Source organism: Bufo bufo, chromosome 8 (assembly GCF_905171765.1).
Source record: "Bufo bufo chromosome 8, aBufBuf1.1, whole genome shotgun sequence".
In the NCBI taxonomy this organism is placed as follows: domain Eukaryota; kingdom Metazoa; phylum Chordata; class Amphibia; order Anura; family Bufonidae; genus Bufo; species Bufo bufo.
Window position 1 is genome coordinate 24,141,046 of NC_053396.1, and position 15,320 is coordinate 24,156,365.

General features: G+C 47.2%; 1 protein-coding gene across 1 annotated transcript in view; it reads left to right on the forward strand.

The window, feature by feature from the left end:
- Nucleotides 1–891: 891 nt before the first annotated feature.
- Nucleotides 892–15,320, forward strand: part of PFKFB1 (6-phosphofructo-2-kinase/fructose-2,6-biphosphatase 1) — a 55,030-nt gene continuing 40,601 nt past the window's right edge. The window contains exon 1 of the mRNA XM_040442071.1: nucleotides 892–1,262. Coding sequence (XP_040298005.1) covers nucleotides 1,214–1,262 — 49 coding nt within the window. The 5' untranslated portion in view covers nucleotides 892–1,213. The remainder of the gene's footprint in view (nucleotides 1,263–15,320) is intronic.

Consider the following 15,320-nt stretch of genomic DNA (forward strand, 5'->3'; position numbering starts at 1 on the left):
ACGTTCGTGTGAACCCGGCCTTACACTGCAACACCGGGCGCAACCCATGAACAGGCGTGGCGCTGTTTCTGAAGAAACCAGCATTTTTCTTTTATTAATTCTGGCCAACGCCTATTTCCCAGACATCACTTTCAGGCTAGGACTACATGGCGACATTTCCTGTTGTGTATGTCTACGGTGTCGCAATGCGACATGCTGCGACGTGACCGTGGTAAAAAAAAATATATAAAAAATCTAGACATGCTGGATTTCGTGTCGCAAGTCGCACGGGACACTCACTCTATTGACTTCGAGACAAGGGCTCACGCACACGACCGTATTTTCTTTCCGTGTCCGTATTTTTTTGCAGCCCATAGGCAGAACCATTCATTTCAATTGGAAATTACTCCGCGTGCATCCCGTTTCCGTAAGTCCGCCAGTCCGCTCCGCTAAAATATAGAACATGTCCTATTCTAGGACAAGGACATTCATTGTTACAATGGATCCACACACAAAAAAAAAACCGCTGCAACATGGATGTCATCCGTTTTTTTTGGCGTACCATAAAACACGGACGTTCGCCTGCTTGAGCCTTAAGTAAGTCACACATACGACTCGGCTGAAAAGTAGTCGCACGTATTTTCGTGTGTCGCCTCGCTTATTGTCCAGTGGCCAGTGCCATAAGGGCGCCCTCACAGTGCACGCCGTATACATTCTACTGTACTGCTCGGGACTAAAGGGTTAACGCCGTATACATTCTACTGTACTGCGCAGGACAATAAATCAGGGCGAAGACTGACGCTTGCACTAAATGGGACTCGCTCAAGGGCAGAAAGGGGAGTGCACAGGTCCCAGGGTGGAGGTAGAGAGGCACCAGCTACTGCAGGCCTGCCTGACCCCTCCGGCTCCTCTCGTGCTGCACGAAGGGGGTGGTTGTACTCCTGCTGGGGGTAGTACTACCTGTCTTCCAGGAACCTCATTTCCTTCTAATATGTCTTAAGTCAGGGTGTCCTGGGATTGGCCCAGGGTGTCAGGCGCTCACTTGCAGGCAGCCAGAGGATTATTCAGCATTGCAAGAACAGCAGGTGTTTGAGGCATATATTAAGCTGCAGTCAGGGAGGCAGAAAGGGCAGGGGCAGCTTTTATTTTTATTCCTGTTTGGGTGAAGCTGACCTTTCATACGTGCGGGGAGCTGAAGGCTTGGCGGTGGCCGGGGTCATATGCACACGAAACAATGGACAGGGAGAAGAGGACACCAGAAGAAAAAGCCTCCCGGATCCCAGGTGAGATGTTGGGCTGCAGGACTTGTTGTAGGAGTTTTTTTTTTTTTACTAGTATTGAGTTGAGTTTGCACAGATTTTTGCTGGTGTTTTAGTAAACTTTTGTGTTTTTTTTGTGTATATGTGTATATATATATATATATATATATATATATATATATATACAAAAATTAATGTTTTTATTTTTATGTTTTTGTTTTTTGCTGCAAAAATGCCAGCTCCTTATATTAGCTGAAGGTCTATGTAGAATGCAGGACACGCAAGTGTGTTTTGTTTACTAGGTGTGTGTGTGTGTGTTTGTGGTTTTTTTTTTTTTTTTTTTTTTTTTCTGGCTGTGGGGTGATTTACTAACATCCCTATTATTTTTTTATTTTATTTATTTTTTTAATGAAAAAAGTTGCAAGATAACTTTTCACTACTTTCTAAATTGCTCATGTGACAGTATTTTGGTTGTGAAGGCATTTTTACGCCGTCCTCGCCATTTGGGAGTAGTAGGCATAATTATTATTAATAAATTTATCAGGGCTCCCCAGTGGCAAAGAGGGCGTTAAAAAAACACAGACTATGGGGGAGATTTATCAAAACTAGTAGAAAGGAAAATTGACTGTCCAATCAGATTCCACCTTTCACTTTGTAAAGGAGCAGTGAAAGGTGGAATCTGATTGGTTGCTAGGAGCAGCTGTGGCTACTTTCACACTCACTTTTTGGCTTTCTGTTTCTGAGATCCGTCATGGGCTCCAAAACGCATCAGTTTGCCTCCGTTCAGTCGCCACTCCGCTCTGGCGGCTGCCTGCGGCGTTTTTCTGTCCGCCATGTGGTGCGGAGCGAGACGGATCCGTCCTGACACACAATGTAAGTCAATGGGGACGGATCTGTTGTCTCGGACACAATAGAAAACTGATTCGTCCCCCATTGACTTTCGATGATGTTCAAGACGGATCCGTCATGGCTATAGAAGACGTGATACAACCGGATCCGTTCATGGCGGATGCATGCAGTTGTATTATGGTAACGGAAGCGTTTTTGCAGATCCATGACAGATCCACAAAAACCGCTAATGTGAAAGTAGCCTAAGCCTACTTTTCTTTGCACCAGTTTTGATAAATCTCCCCCAATATTTTGTCCCACAGGCATCAAAAAGGGGGTTTGCTTTTTTTTTTTTTTTATGCCTAAAAATGCCCAAAAAAACACCAAGACAAAGACAAAATTTGTCCGCATAGTGATTGTGGGACATTTACGAAAATGGCTTTATATGCTGGTCAGTTTTGTGGACAAGGATAGGACTTCTCTCTGTATGAGTTAGGCCTCATGCACACGACAGTATTTTTTCACGGTCCGCAAAACGGGGTTCCGTGATCCGTTTCCGTGTGTCTTCCTTGATTTCTGGAGGATCACCAGACATGAAAAGTGAAAAGAAAATCTAAGTCAAGTTTGCCTTGAAAATGATGGGAAAAAAACGGACACGGATCACGGACGCGGATGACATTCTTGTGTTCCTCCATGTTTTTCACGGACCCATTGACTTGAATGGGTCCGCGAACCGTTGTCCGTGAAAAAAATAGGACAGGTCATATTTTTTTTTTTTCACGGACTGGAAACACGGATTGCGGATGACAAACTGTGCATTTTTCGAGTTTTCAACGGACCTATTGAAAGTCAATGGGTCCGCAAAAAATCACGGAAAACGGAACACAACAACTGTCGTGTGCATGAGGCCTTACACTGTGTGGGTTTTCCACAGAAGATTCTTGAGGAAAAACCAAGAGTAATCCGCAGAGTGTGCAGCCACCCTTAGGCCATCTACACACATTGCAGAATACGTGCGGATATGGCGCAGGATCGCACATAAATCCGCATGTAAACTCGTGCTGATCTTGTGTGCGTTCACTCGTACCTATAGGCATGGACCCATAGACTACAATGGGCGTGATGGATCCGTGAACACGGACAAATTGGAGTGGGCATCCATGCTAGCTAGAAAAACGGACCGTGGTAAAACACTGATGTGTGAATACACACATTAAAATGTGGGTTCCGCAAAACACGGATGCCAGCCACTTGCGTTTGGCCACCCGTGATAGAAATCCCTATTGTCCGCAAAATGCACAAGAATAGGAATATAGATTATATATTTTTTATTTTTTTTGCAGAGACACTAAACGGAGCAATGGCGCACTGTCCGCATCTTTTGCAGCCCCATCGAAATAAATGGGTCCGCGTCTGAGCCGCTAAAAAGACAGCTCGGCTGTGGACCCAAACATTGGTCGTGTGCACGAGCCCATAATACAGGCTTTAAGCCACTTGCACACATCAGTGTTTGGTCAGTGATTTCCATCAGTGATTAGAGCCGCGCCTGGTTTTGGCCCACAAACACGGGCGTAATCTCTGTGGAAGCTCCACGCCTGGTTTTGGCTCACAATCACTGATGGAAATCACTAGTGGCCTAAGGCCTCAGGCACGCGGGTGTAGTTTTGGTCAACATCCGATACGCATTCCTCTCAATGGGGCTGCAAAAGATACACAGTTAGGTCCATATATATTTGGACACTGACACAAATTTTGTCTTTATTACCCGTTTACTAAAACATATTTGAGTTCTATAATGGACATAAAGTCCAGACCTTTTAGCTTTCATTTGAGGGTATCCACATTAAAATTGGATGAAGGGTTTAGGAGTTTCAGCTCCTTTACATGTGGCACCCTGTTTTTACAGGGACCAAAAGTAATCGGACAATTGACTCAAATACTGTTTTATGGCCAGGTGTGGGCAATTCCTTCATTATTTCATTCTCAATTCAGCACATAAAAGGCCTGGAGTTGATCTGAGGTGCGGTGCTTCTTCTGGAAGAACATTCTTTGGACAAATGAAACCAAGATCAACCTCTACCAGAATGATGAAAAGAAAAAAGTATGGCGAAGGCATGGTACAGCTCATGATCCAAAGCATACCACATCATCTGTAAAACACGGCAGAGGCAGTGTGATGGCTTGGGCATGCATGGCTGCCAGTGGCCCCGGGGCCCTAGTGTTTATTGATGATATGAAACAGGACAGAATCAGCCGGATGAATTCTGGGGTTTTCAGAGACATACTGTCTGCTCAAATGCAGCCAAACTGATTTGGTCAGCGTTTCATAAGGCCTCACGCACACGACAGTATTTTTTTTGCGGCCCGCAAAAAGCTGTTCCGTTGTTCCGTGATCCGTTCTAGTTTCCGTGTGTCTTCCTTGATTTTTGGAGGATCACCAGACATGAAAAGTGAAAAAAAAATCTAAGTCAAGTTTGCCTTGCAAATGATAGGAAAAAAACGGACGTGGGGCGCAGATGACAATCTTGTGTGCCTCCGTGTTTTTTCACGGACCCATTGACTTGAATGGGTCCATGAAAAAAATAGGACAGGTCATATTTTTTTTGATGGACTGGAAACACGGATCACGGACGCGGATGACAAACGGTGCATTATCCGAGTTTTCAACCAAGTTTTGACTTTCAATGGGTCCGCAGAAAATCACGGAAAACGGACCAACGGACACGGAACCCAACAACGGTCGTGTGCATGAGGCCTAATACAGATGGACAATGACCCAAAACATAAAACCAAAGCAACCCAGGAGTTTATTAAAGCAAAGAAGTGGAATATTCTTGAATGGCCGAGTCCGTCACCGGATCTGAACCCAATAGAGCATTTCACTTGGTAAAGACTAAACTTCAGACAGAAAGGCCACAAACAAACAGCAACTGAAAACCGCGGCAGTAAAGGCCTGGCCGAGCATTAAAGAGGAGGAAACACAGCGTCTGGTGATGTCCATGAGGTCAAGACTTCAGGCAGTCATTGCCAACAAAGGGTTTTCAACCAAGTATTAGAAATTAACATTTTATTTACAATAATTTAATTTGTCCGATTACTTTTGAGCCCCTGAAATGAAGGGATTGAGTTTTAAAAAATGCTTTAGTTCCTCACATTTTTATGCAATCATTTTGTTCAACCCACGGAATTAAAGCTGAAAGTCTGAACTTCACCTGCACCTGAAAATCCACTGTGGATTGTGTACAGAACAAAAACGAGAAGAATGTTGTCTCTGTCCAAATATATATGGACCTCGCTGTAGATGAAAATGGCCCAAATATCGGCCTCATTTAAAAAGACTGCATGACGGGAAGGGGTCGTTCGCGTCCCCCCGCCATACTTTCCATGTCATAGGCGGTTCTCCATACTGTATGTCACCGACCTCCTCATGACCAAGATGAAAACGGCGCTAGTGTCTTCCATTAGGCCACCGGAGTCCTGTACTGGTTAGATTTGTTTGATGGCCGGAGGTTTAACCCCTTAAGGCTACATGCACACAACCGTTGTGTGTTTTTGCGGTCCGCAAATTGCGGATCCGCAAAACATGGATGGCATCCGTGCGCGTTCCGCAATTTGCGGAACGGCACGGACAGCCTTTTAATATAACTGCCTATTCTTGTCCACAAAGCGCGGACAAGAATAGGACAGGTTATATTTTTTTATTTTTTTTTTGCAGGGCCACGGAACGGGGCTCCCTCCAACCTTACTACCAACTTAGATGCTGCAGTCACTATTGACCATGGCATCTGAGCTGTTAAAAATGAGAGCAGGGCGCCAGGTATATAATGGTGCTGGCCCGGCTCCCGAGCCCACACTATCCTAGAGCCATACTATTCTGACACTAAGCTTTAACCCCTTCCTGCTCAGCGCCGTATTATTACTTTGCTGACTGTATTGAGTTAATATGGTAGCAGAGGCTCGGCAACGTACATACCGCCATAGGTCACGGTATGAGTTCCCTGCAGCCTTTTTTGACCTCCCAGGAAGGGATGGTCCGCTTCCCTGTATGTAATAAATTCCATGGTAGCTTTATGCAAAGGCATCTTCCAGGATTAGAAAAACATGGCTGCTTTCATCCAAAAAACGGCACCTCCCCTGTCCATAGGTTGCGTGCGGTATTGCAGCTCTCCAATGGAGATGACCTGCAATGCAGAACTCAGCCTGTGGACAGGTGTGGGGCTGTTATTTAAAGATGGCAGCCATGTTTTTCTAATCCTGGACGATCCCTTTAGGGTTTATGCACACAACCATATGTGTTTTGTGGTCCGCAAAACACTGATCCGCAAACAGAATGCACACAGTCATTTCCGTTTTTTTGCGGCCTCATTGAAATGACTGGTTCTGGATACGAGGTGCAAAAAATAAATAAAATGGAATGACATGAACAAAAAATACGTTAGTTCTTATGGGCTCTTAGGCCTCTTTCACACGACTGTATGGCTATTTCAGTGTTTTGCGGTCTGTTTTTCACGGATCCGTTGTTCCGTGTTTTTTTTTTTTTTTTTTTTTTTTTTTTTCGTTGTGTTGCCGTTCAGTTTTTCCGTATGGCATATACAGTAATTACATAGAAAAAATTGGGCTGGGCATAACATTTTCAATAGATGGTTCAGAAAAAACGGAACGGAAGACATACGGATGCATTTCCGTATGTGTTCCGTTTTTTTTGCGGACCCATTGACTTGAATGGAGCCACGGAACGTGATTTGCGGTCAAATATAGGACATGTTCTATCTTTGAACGGAAATGCGGAAACGGAATGCATACTGAGTACATTCCGTTTTTTTGCGGAACCATTGAAATGAATGGTTCCGTATACGGAACGCAAAAAACGGCCCGCAAAACGGAAAAAAAAAAACGGTGGTGTGAAAGAGGCCTTAAAGTGGGTACTGGTCCGAGACCCAGTGGGTGTATGGTGACTTATCTGAAGGCAATGCTTCATGGGAGGGGGAGTATGCAAATTAACAGACATCCGGCAAACCAGACTTATGGTCGTCATGGGACTCGTCTTGAATTCCAGGTCTGTGGATCTTGCTGGAATACAAAATGCAGCATTGACTATGAGAAGGCCCAAAAGCACTGCCTGAGGAGGCCACTAGAGGGCACCCTTGGCTACTAGTTAAACATTTTTTAGGAAGAGTCCACCATCTATGATAGAATCCGTGTATATTCGCTCGTCTATAGAGACCACTTGACCCCTCGCAGACCTGCTATTTGGAAAAACTGGGAAATGTATGTAGGCGCCAACTTGAGGCACGTTCACATAGCCATGTTTGCCGTTTTCGCCTGCATTTATTTTTACCAAAAAATTCATACTAGGTCTCAATGGGGGGGGGAAAAAAAATATAGGGGGATTAGGGGTTTCCACTCCTTCCCCTTCTGCCTCCATTGTGGTGCTGGCTTAGTGTAGTGAGGATCTAGTGACACCCCTGTATGTAGTGAGTGGGCACGCATTATTGCATGGACAAATGTGAATGGGGGGTTGGGGTCCTAGGATACAAAAACCCCCTTCTGAGCAACTCGAGATCTGCAGGCAGATAATGGGGGATAAGTGTCTTATCGGCAGGGGTCCAACAGCTGGGCCCCCCACTGATCATGAGAACAGGGGCCCATGTGAATGGAGTGGTGGACCTGCATACACAATGCTGCTCCATTCAACTCTATAGGGCTGTTGAAGAGAATCGAGGACTTGTACCCTGCTATGTCAGACAATGGAGCAGCTGAAACGCGTGTGTCTGCTCCATTCAAACGGGGGAGCAAGGCCCCTGCTCTCGTGACCACTGATGGCCCCAGCAAGTGGACTCCTGACAGACACTTGGCGTGGATAAGGGGTAAGTTGTTGCAATGGGACAACCCCTTTAACTGATGGGTGTATAAAAGGAAGCGGAGAATTTGAGGCTGTGTATCAGAAAAGGGAGTCCCAACCCACTATAAAAATATATAAATTTATATCTACACTTTCCTGCCCTAGACCACCATCGTCAACCCCCTTCACCATCCTAAGCCATGTAATAAGAAATGATATGATGAGTACCGACCTAGGTAAACATCCATACACCCTGGACCGTTACAGATAATGGTTATCCATAACCCCCCTTATCACCCTAGACCACCGGAGATACTGGGTAGGAAGTGCAGAGATGTTAAAGGAGTGCTATGAGTAAGCCCTGAACCATCCTCTGTAACCAGGCGTGGTGGACATGTAGGAAGGTATAGAATTCGGGGTGGAGGAGGAAGGAAGGGAATTTAGCTTCCTCCTTTGTGGACACCAAGGCATTTGGGAACCTTGAGGCAGATTTAGTAATCCAGTCTGAAACGCTGGCGTCGATTTATCGCAGGCTCTCAGGTTGGATGATGACTGGTGCAGGGATAGACCTTCGAGTCTAACTTTTGACCTACTGTTGGCTGGTTTACTTTGCACCAATGCAGATGTAGTGTTTAAAGGGGTTGTCAAGCCATCTCCCATGTCCCCCTGAACATAACCCCCATGCACCACCAATGAGGCAAGTTGAGGCGATTGCCTCAGGTAGGGGCAGCGGAAGGGGGATTATCTGTTTCTGCAGTATAGTATTGGGAAGCACGGTGGGCACACTGGTCTGTTAAGGACCACAGTCAGGTGAGTGTGTGTTTTTTTTTTTTTTTTTTTTTTTTTAATGCAGGGGAGTACCCTAGGGGGTTTTGGCTCCAAGGACGGACAACCCGTTTGACAGAGCCACTCAGTAGACAGTCATAGTGTCATTCATGTGGTCACTGACTACAACTAGCAAATGTGTGAACCCCCCCACCCTTCCTTCAACTGCTACGTGCGAACCAACCCCCACTCGAGACCAGCAGTAGGCCTTATTGTTATGTCCATGTTGAGACCGCAACATACAGATCACTTTTGTACAGCAATAGGTCTGTATATCTGCATTGGCCGTCGGAGACTATTGTTTGCAATGGTCTCCAGGTCTGTGAGACACAGACCAGAATAATGCATGTCCTGAGTTTTTCCGTATGGACCATCGGCCAAGCCTGAACGTGTTGACAATAGGGAGAGGGGAGAAAGCTGCTTCCAGAACTGTCCCTTATCTCCCTGAGAACAATAGGATCAAACAGTTTAAATGAAACGTGCCCGATCCTAATCTCCTTCAACCTCTGTGGTCAGGAAAGGATCGAGAAGCCCCCCACTTGCACATTAGATTGACCTCAGGCTTGACGAAATTTGGGGTGTTCAGCAGACATTCATCTAATGACTACAGCCAGCTGACCACTGGGGGTCCCAGCAGCGGTCATCGGAGGACAGTTTATAACTAGTGATGACCGAGCATGCTCGGCCGAGTACCGGTTCGGCTCGAGCATCTCGATGCTCTGCACGTGGCGGTACTCGGCCGAATACCACGTGTGCTCGTCGCATTGCTCAAGTCTCCTCCCCGCACGTTTGGCGCCTCCTAAGCAGCCAATCAAAGTTCAGGTAAGTAATTCCCTTCAGTGTCATGCCATAGCCATGTTAGCTATTAGCCTTACACTGATTGGCTGGCCGGAACACGTGATACCAGTTTATATAGGAGCCGACGTCTCGCACACGAATCATTCAGCGGCAGGGACAGATAGCGTTTTGCTGGAAATTCACAGATTTAACTCCCAAAAAATCATCAGGGACAGGCGTCTTCAGGAAGGGACAGATAGTGCAGGGCTGGAAAATCGCTTTTTTTAAGTACCCAAAAGCTTTTAAAAGACAGATTTGATATTAGTGAGATCTACAGTACGCCATCAGAAAGCAGTGTGTTTAGCAGAAGTGGGTGTGTTGCTGACGGTTCAGGCAGAGGCCGTGGCCCTGGGCGCAATGAAACTGTCAGCTGCCGGTGAAACTGGAAAAAATAAAAAATCCACCATACCCAGTTTCATTTCACAGTTAACTGGCCGTCGCAGGACAACACTGTCCAAGTCGGACCAGTGCGACCGGGTGGTCGGTTGGATGGCAGAAGATAATTCTTCCACCAAGACCAGTCTCGTTAGCAAAGAGTCTGGTCCACAGAATCCTCACCCTGATCCTCCCACCATGTAGAGTCAGAAGTCGGACAAACCGCTGATACCACACTCGGACATTCCGAGGACCTATTTTCATCGCCATCACTAGATTTGTCCCTCTCGCCAAGCACGCTTGAAGAGGCACAGATCTTGTGCCTTGTTTCACAACCTCTTGACCTATCACAGGGTCAAGAAGATGAGGGTGGTAAACGTCAATTATTTGTTCAGGAGGTGGATGAAGATGAGACACAGTTGTCAATCACTGAGGTTGTGGTTAGGTCAAGTCAGGAGGATGGGGATGAGGACGTGGAAGAGGAGGTGGTGGTGGACGATGAGTTCACTGACCCAACTTGGGAAGGTGAATGTACTGCTGTCCTCGCACGGCCTGACTAGGAGGGATCTGCAGCACCGCAACAAGCTGTAAGAGGCAGTGGTGTGGCAAAAGGGAGAATTCAGCCCACACCAAACAGGCCCGCAACCGTTACACGAAGCACCCACATGTGTAAATCTCCCTTGCCAAGGGGTAGGTGTTCCGCAGTATGGTGCTTTTTTTGCGGAAAGTGCAGACTACAAAAGAGTGGTAGTTTGCAACCTATGCCGTACCAAAATGAGCCAGGGCGCGAACACCAGCAACCTCACCACCACCAGCATGATCCGCCACATGGCATCCAAGCACCCTAATAAGTTGGTCTGAACGCCTGGGTCTGCGGGCCACCCCACTGCCTCCTCTTCCCCCTGTGTTAAGCACTGCTGGCCAATCCCTGTCGAAGGCGCAGGGCTGGATGCCCCTTGCCCTGCATTTGGGCCTTCGCATGCACCATCAGCAGCTACATCCACTTCCCTGTCCCAGCACAGCGTCCAATTGTCCTTACCCCAGGCATTTAAACGCCAGCAGAAATACCCAGCCACCCAGCCACCCAGCCACCCACCCACTGTCTATGGCACTAAATGCGCAACTTTCAAAATTACTGGCCCTTGAAATGTTGCCATATAGACTTGTGGAGACTGAGGCTTTCCGCAGCCTGGTGTCGGCCGTCCTTCGGTATGCAGTCCCCAGTCGCCACTATTTTTCAGTGTCCTGTGCCCTGACCAACGCAGTTACTGGGAAGGTCCACTTGACCACGGACACATGGACAAGTGCTGGTGGCCAGGGATGCTACATTTCCCTGACCGCACACTGGGTGAATGTTGTGGAGGCTGGGAGTGAGTTGTACCCTGGGATGGCACAGGTGCTACCCACGGCCAGGATTGCGGGGCCTATGTCCATCGGGGTCTCCGCCAGCAGCTATGTTACTGGCTCCTCCTCCCTCCTCGAGGACAAACAGCACACCGCTGCAGAGCTGTGGCAGGGTATAAGAGACCAGACCGAGCTGTGGCTCTCGCCACTCAACCTACAACCAGGCATGGTTGTGTCGGACAATGGCCGTAACTTGGTGGCTGCTTTGGAGCTTGGCAATCTGATGCCCGTGCCATGCCTAGCCCACGTATTAAACTTGGTGGTTCAGCGGTTTATTAAAACCTACCCCAATTTGCCAGAGCTACTAGTGAAGGCGCGCTGCGTGTGTGCACATTTCCGCAAGTCGCCCACAGCTTCAGCCGGTCTGTCAATGCTGCAGCAGTGCTTGGGGCTTCGAGCTCACCAACTGTTGCGTGACTTGAGCAAGCGCTGGAACTCTACGTTCTACATGTTGTCCAGGCTTTGTGAGCAGCAGAGGGCAGTTGTGTAATACCAGCTGCAACATGGTCGTCGCCTTTCGAGTCAACTTCCACTATTCACAAGCGCGGAGTGGGCATTGATGGCAGAAGAAACTTTGATGAATCCACAGAGATGGTTAGTGGCGATAACGCTCTAATCAGCGTAACCATCCCACTGCTGTGTCTACTCAATCGCTGCTTACAATTAAGGACGACGCTCTGAATGTGGCAGACGTGGAAATGGGGGAGGACTTTAGTGTGGGTGATGGCCAGACCACCCTCAGTTTGTCTTCTCGGCACGAATTGGACCATGAGGAGGAGGAGGAGGAGCTGGAGACAATTGCCTCTGCTACAGAGGGTACTACCGAAGGAATTTTAATTCCATCGGTTCGACGTGGATGGGCACAAGGAGATGGAGAGTCATCCTGACATCGACATAGACGTCTTGCCTGTTGGTTCTCTGGCACACATGGCTGACTTCATGTTAGGCTGCCTTTCCCGCGAGCCTCGTGTTATAGCCTGGGTGTTCACCCTTCTCGACCCATCCCCGCTACAAATAACTTTTCATCTCATTCCTGTGGTGGAGAGGACGAGTAAAACTGTGCAATACCAGAAGGTCCTTGTTGAGAAATTGCTCCAAACATTTCCATCTGACAACGCGGCCGGCAGAGTCCGTATTTCCATAGGCAAACGAGGAAGGCAGACAAGGAGAACACACTCCAGGTCCAACAAAGGCAGGGCAACACTCTCCAAGGCATGGGACACTTTCATGACACCCCGCCAGCAACCGCACCCTGAAGAGCGGCCTACTGTCCCAAGGAGAGAAAAGTTTTGGAAGATGGTGAAGGAGTACGTAGCAGACTGTGTCAGCGTCCTCAGTGATCCCTCTGTGCCTTACAACTACTGGGTGTCCAAGCTGGACACGTGGCATGAACTTGCGCTCTACGCCTTGGAGGTGCTGGCCTGCCCTGCCGCCAGCGTATTGTCTGAGCGGGTATTTAGTGCTGCTGGTGGCATTATAACAGATAAGCCTATCCGCCTGTCCACTGAGAATGCTGGCAGGTTGACTCAGATAAAAATGAACAAGGCCTGGATTGCCCCTGACTTCTCAACTCCACCATGGGAGAGCTAAGCTGATGAGGAACAAAAACGCAATTTTAATGTATGCTTTATAATGTACTCAATCCACAAGATTCAGATGCACCCTTTTTCACTGCAAAAAAGGTATATGTTTGAATCTTGTTTTCTCATCCTCCTCCTCTATACAATATATATGCCCCCACTACAATGTTTTTATAGGGTCCGCTCCCCTTCAGGCCCTCACCTCCAATGTTTTATACGGTCTGCTCACCTGTAAGCCCTAACCTGTAGTGTTTTATACGGTCTGCTTATCTGTAGGCCCTCACCTCTAATGGTTTATACGGTCTGCTCACCTGAAGGCCCTAACCTGTAATGTTTTATGCGGTCTGCTCACCTGAAGGCCCTCACATATAATGTTTTAGAAGGTCAGCTCAGCAGCAGGCACTCGACCCTAATTTTTTTTATAGGGTCCCCAGCAGGCCATCAAGGATAATTTTTCAAGGGTGTGTATGATGCCCTCCTTTTTATGTGTAAGAAAGGGTGTATTGGAGTGCAGGTTCCTTGTAATATTTGGCCGCCCTTTCACTTGGCTTTAGGAGTGTAGCAGTGTACGGTGTACCTGAACAATTGTAGCACCATGTGAATGAGGCCCTCCTTTAAGAATGTTTTCTAACAATTTTTCCTCTAAAGTTTTGTCGGTCTGTAAAAGTGGCGTACAACATGGTTCCCAGCAGGGACTTTGGAGTCCAAGATGCATCCAGACATGGTCCCCCTGCTGTTCCTGATCATCGATTTCAGAGGTGTTTCCATCACTTTCAGACCTTTTCCTATGAACCAGGCCCCCACCCCTCATCCGAGCAGGGGGTGCCTGGTTGTCTCCCATTATACTTGAATATCGCTATGTGTTCGGACAGAGTACCCAAACACCCGAACCCTTTGGTGCTCGCTCATCACTATTTATAACCTGACATGACTGGTTGGGGCAGAAACGTATTACATTACACTGCAGGATATGACAACAGACAACGTGCTGACGGTGCGAATGTAAATTCCTGCAGGTCAGAGGCCACACAACGGCTTACAAACACCTCCAGCAATGTCTTCTCCTGTCCAGCAGGGTCTGGGAATGAAGCGCGTCTTCTCCTTGTGTTGTCTTTTTTTTTAATTGCAATTGGCAGGGGGGAGCAAACGATCAGACCTGTTGAAATTTAGCTTCCCCTCGATAAATGTGGATTTGACCACGTTTAAAATTTTAGGTAATTTGCGGGGGAAGGGGTGTCCTCTGTCCAGAATCCTCTTCATAGTGTCTCACTCTGGAGGTCCGGTCCTAAATTTCATTCATTCATTTGAATGAGTACTGCGCATTTCTTCTTTTCTCCTGTAGAGGCGCTACAGGGCAAGTGAACACCTCCTGCCATGTTTGCCCACAGATTACAGTTGATTGCAGGGAGTTCGTTGTTGATCTGCATATTATGAACAAGTCTAATAACTAGCCAAAGCAGAGAAGCCCTTTAATTAAATGGGTTTTGCAATTTTTTTTATTTTTCTTTTAACAGATCTCGGAAAGTGGTCACCTGGTCCCCGCCTCTGGTTTCTAGCTCCACAGCGGCTTTCTCCGGTCCCAGTTCTCTCTAGCATCAACATGCTTTTGGACGGGTGCCCAGTGGTGGGGACCAGGTAACGGCCACTCTGTCAGATCAGATAAAAAATAAAGTTTAAAGTTGCAGAACCCCCTTTTTAAAGGTCTTGTCCAGCTAATTAACATTGGCTACTGTAAAAAAAAGATTTTTTTTTTTTTTAAAAGTGATCTTCACCTTACCGATTCCCCCATTTCGACACTTCCCATTCCCCCACTGGTCTTTACTTCTCAGCGCTCTGGAAATGACTGCTGGCAGAAGCAGTGACCCGCCTTAGCTAGTGATTGGTTGAGCGGCCCATTCGTCAGGGATCGGTAAGTAGAGAGCCGCGGGGGGATTGGTAAGGTGTACTGTTATAATGGACACCTTATAACCTTCTATCTGTCATGGCTTCCTCTGGACTCTTCTCGGCCAGATCTTGGTTCTCCCGGGCCCATCACTAAATGTTCTCTCTGTTTTAAGTGACGCTCATGAGTCCAGTGAAACATTTATCCCGTACTTGGGTCCAGACTGGATTTTTAGCACTTGTTTTACTGGAAATGTTGGAACATCCAGTCCATGCAGTACATTACCAGTCAGACGTCGGGGTGTGACCAGGCTTGGCAGTCCGCATCCTGTACTAAACATAGCTTCTGTACAGATGTAGCAGAGCTGAATTTTTATATATTTTTTTCCCTTTTATGGTGTCTTCCTGCTTGTAGTGAAATTGTTAACTTTACCTGCAGGAGACTTACTAGAAGTGCTCCATGGTATGGAGACTTATTGGTAATGTCCCATGGGAAAAGAATATGCAAAG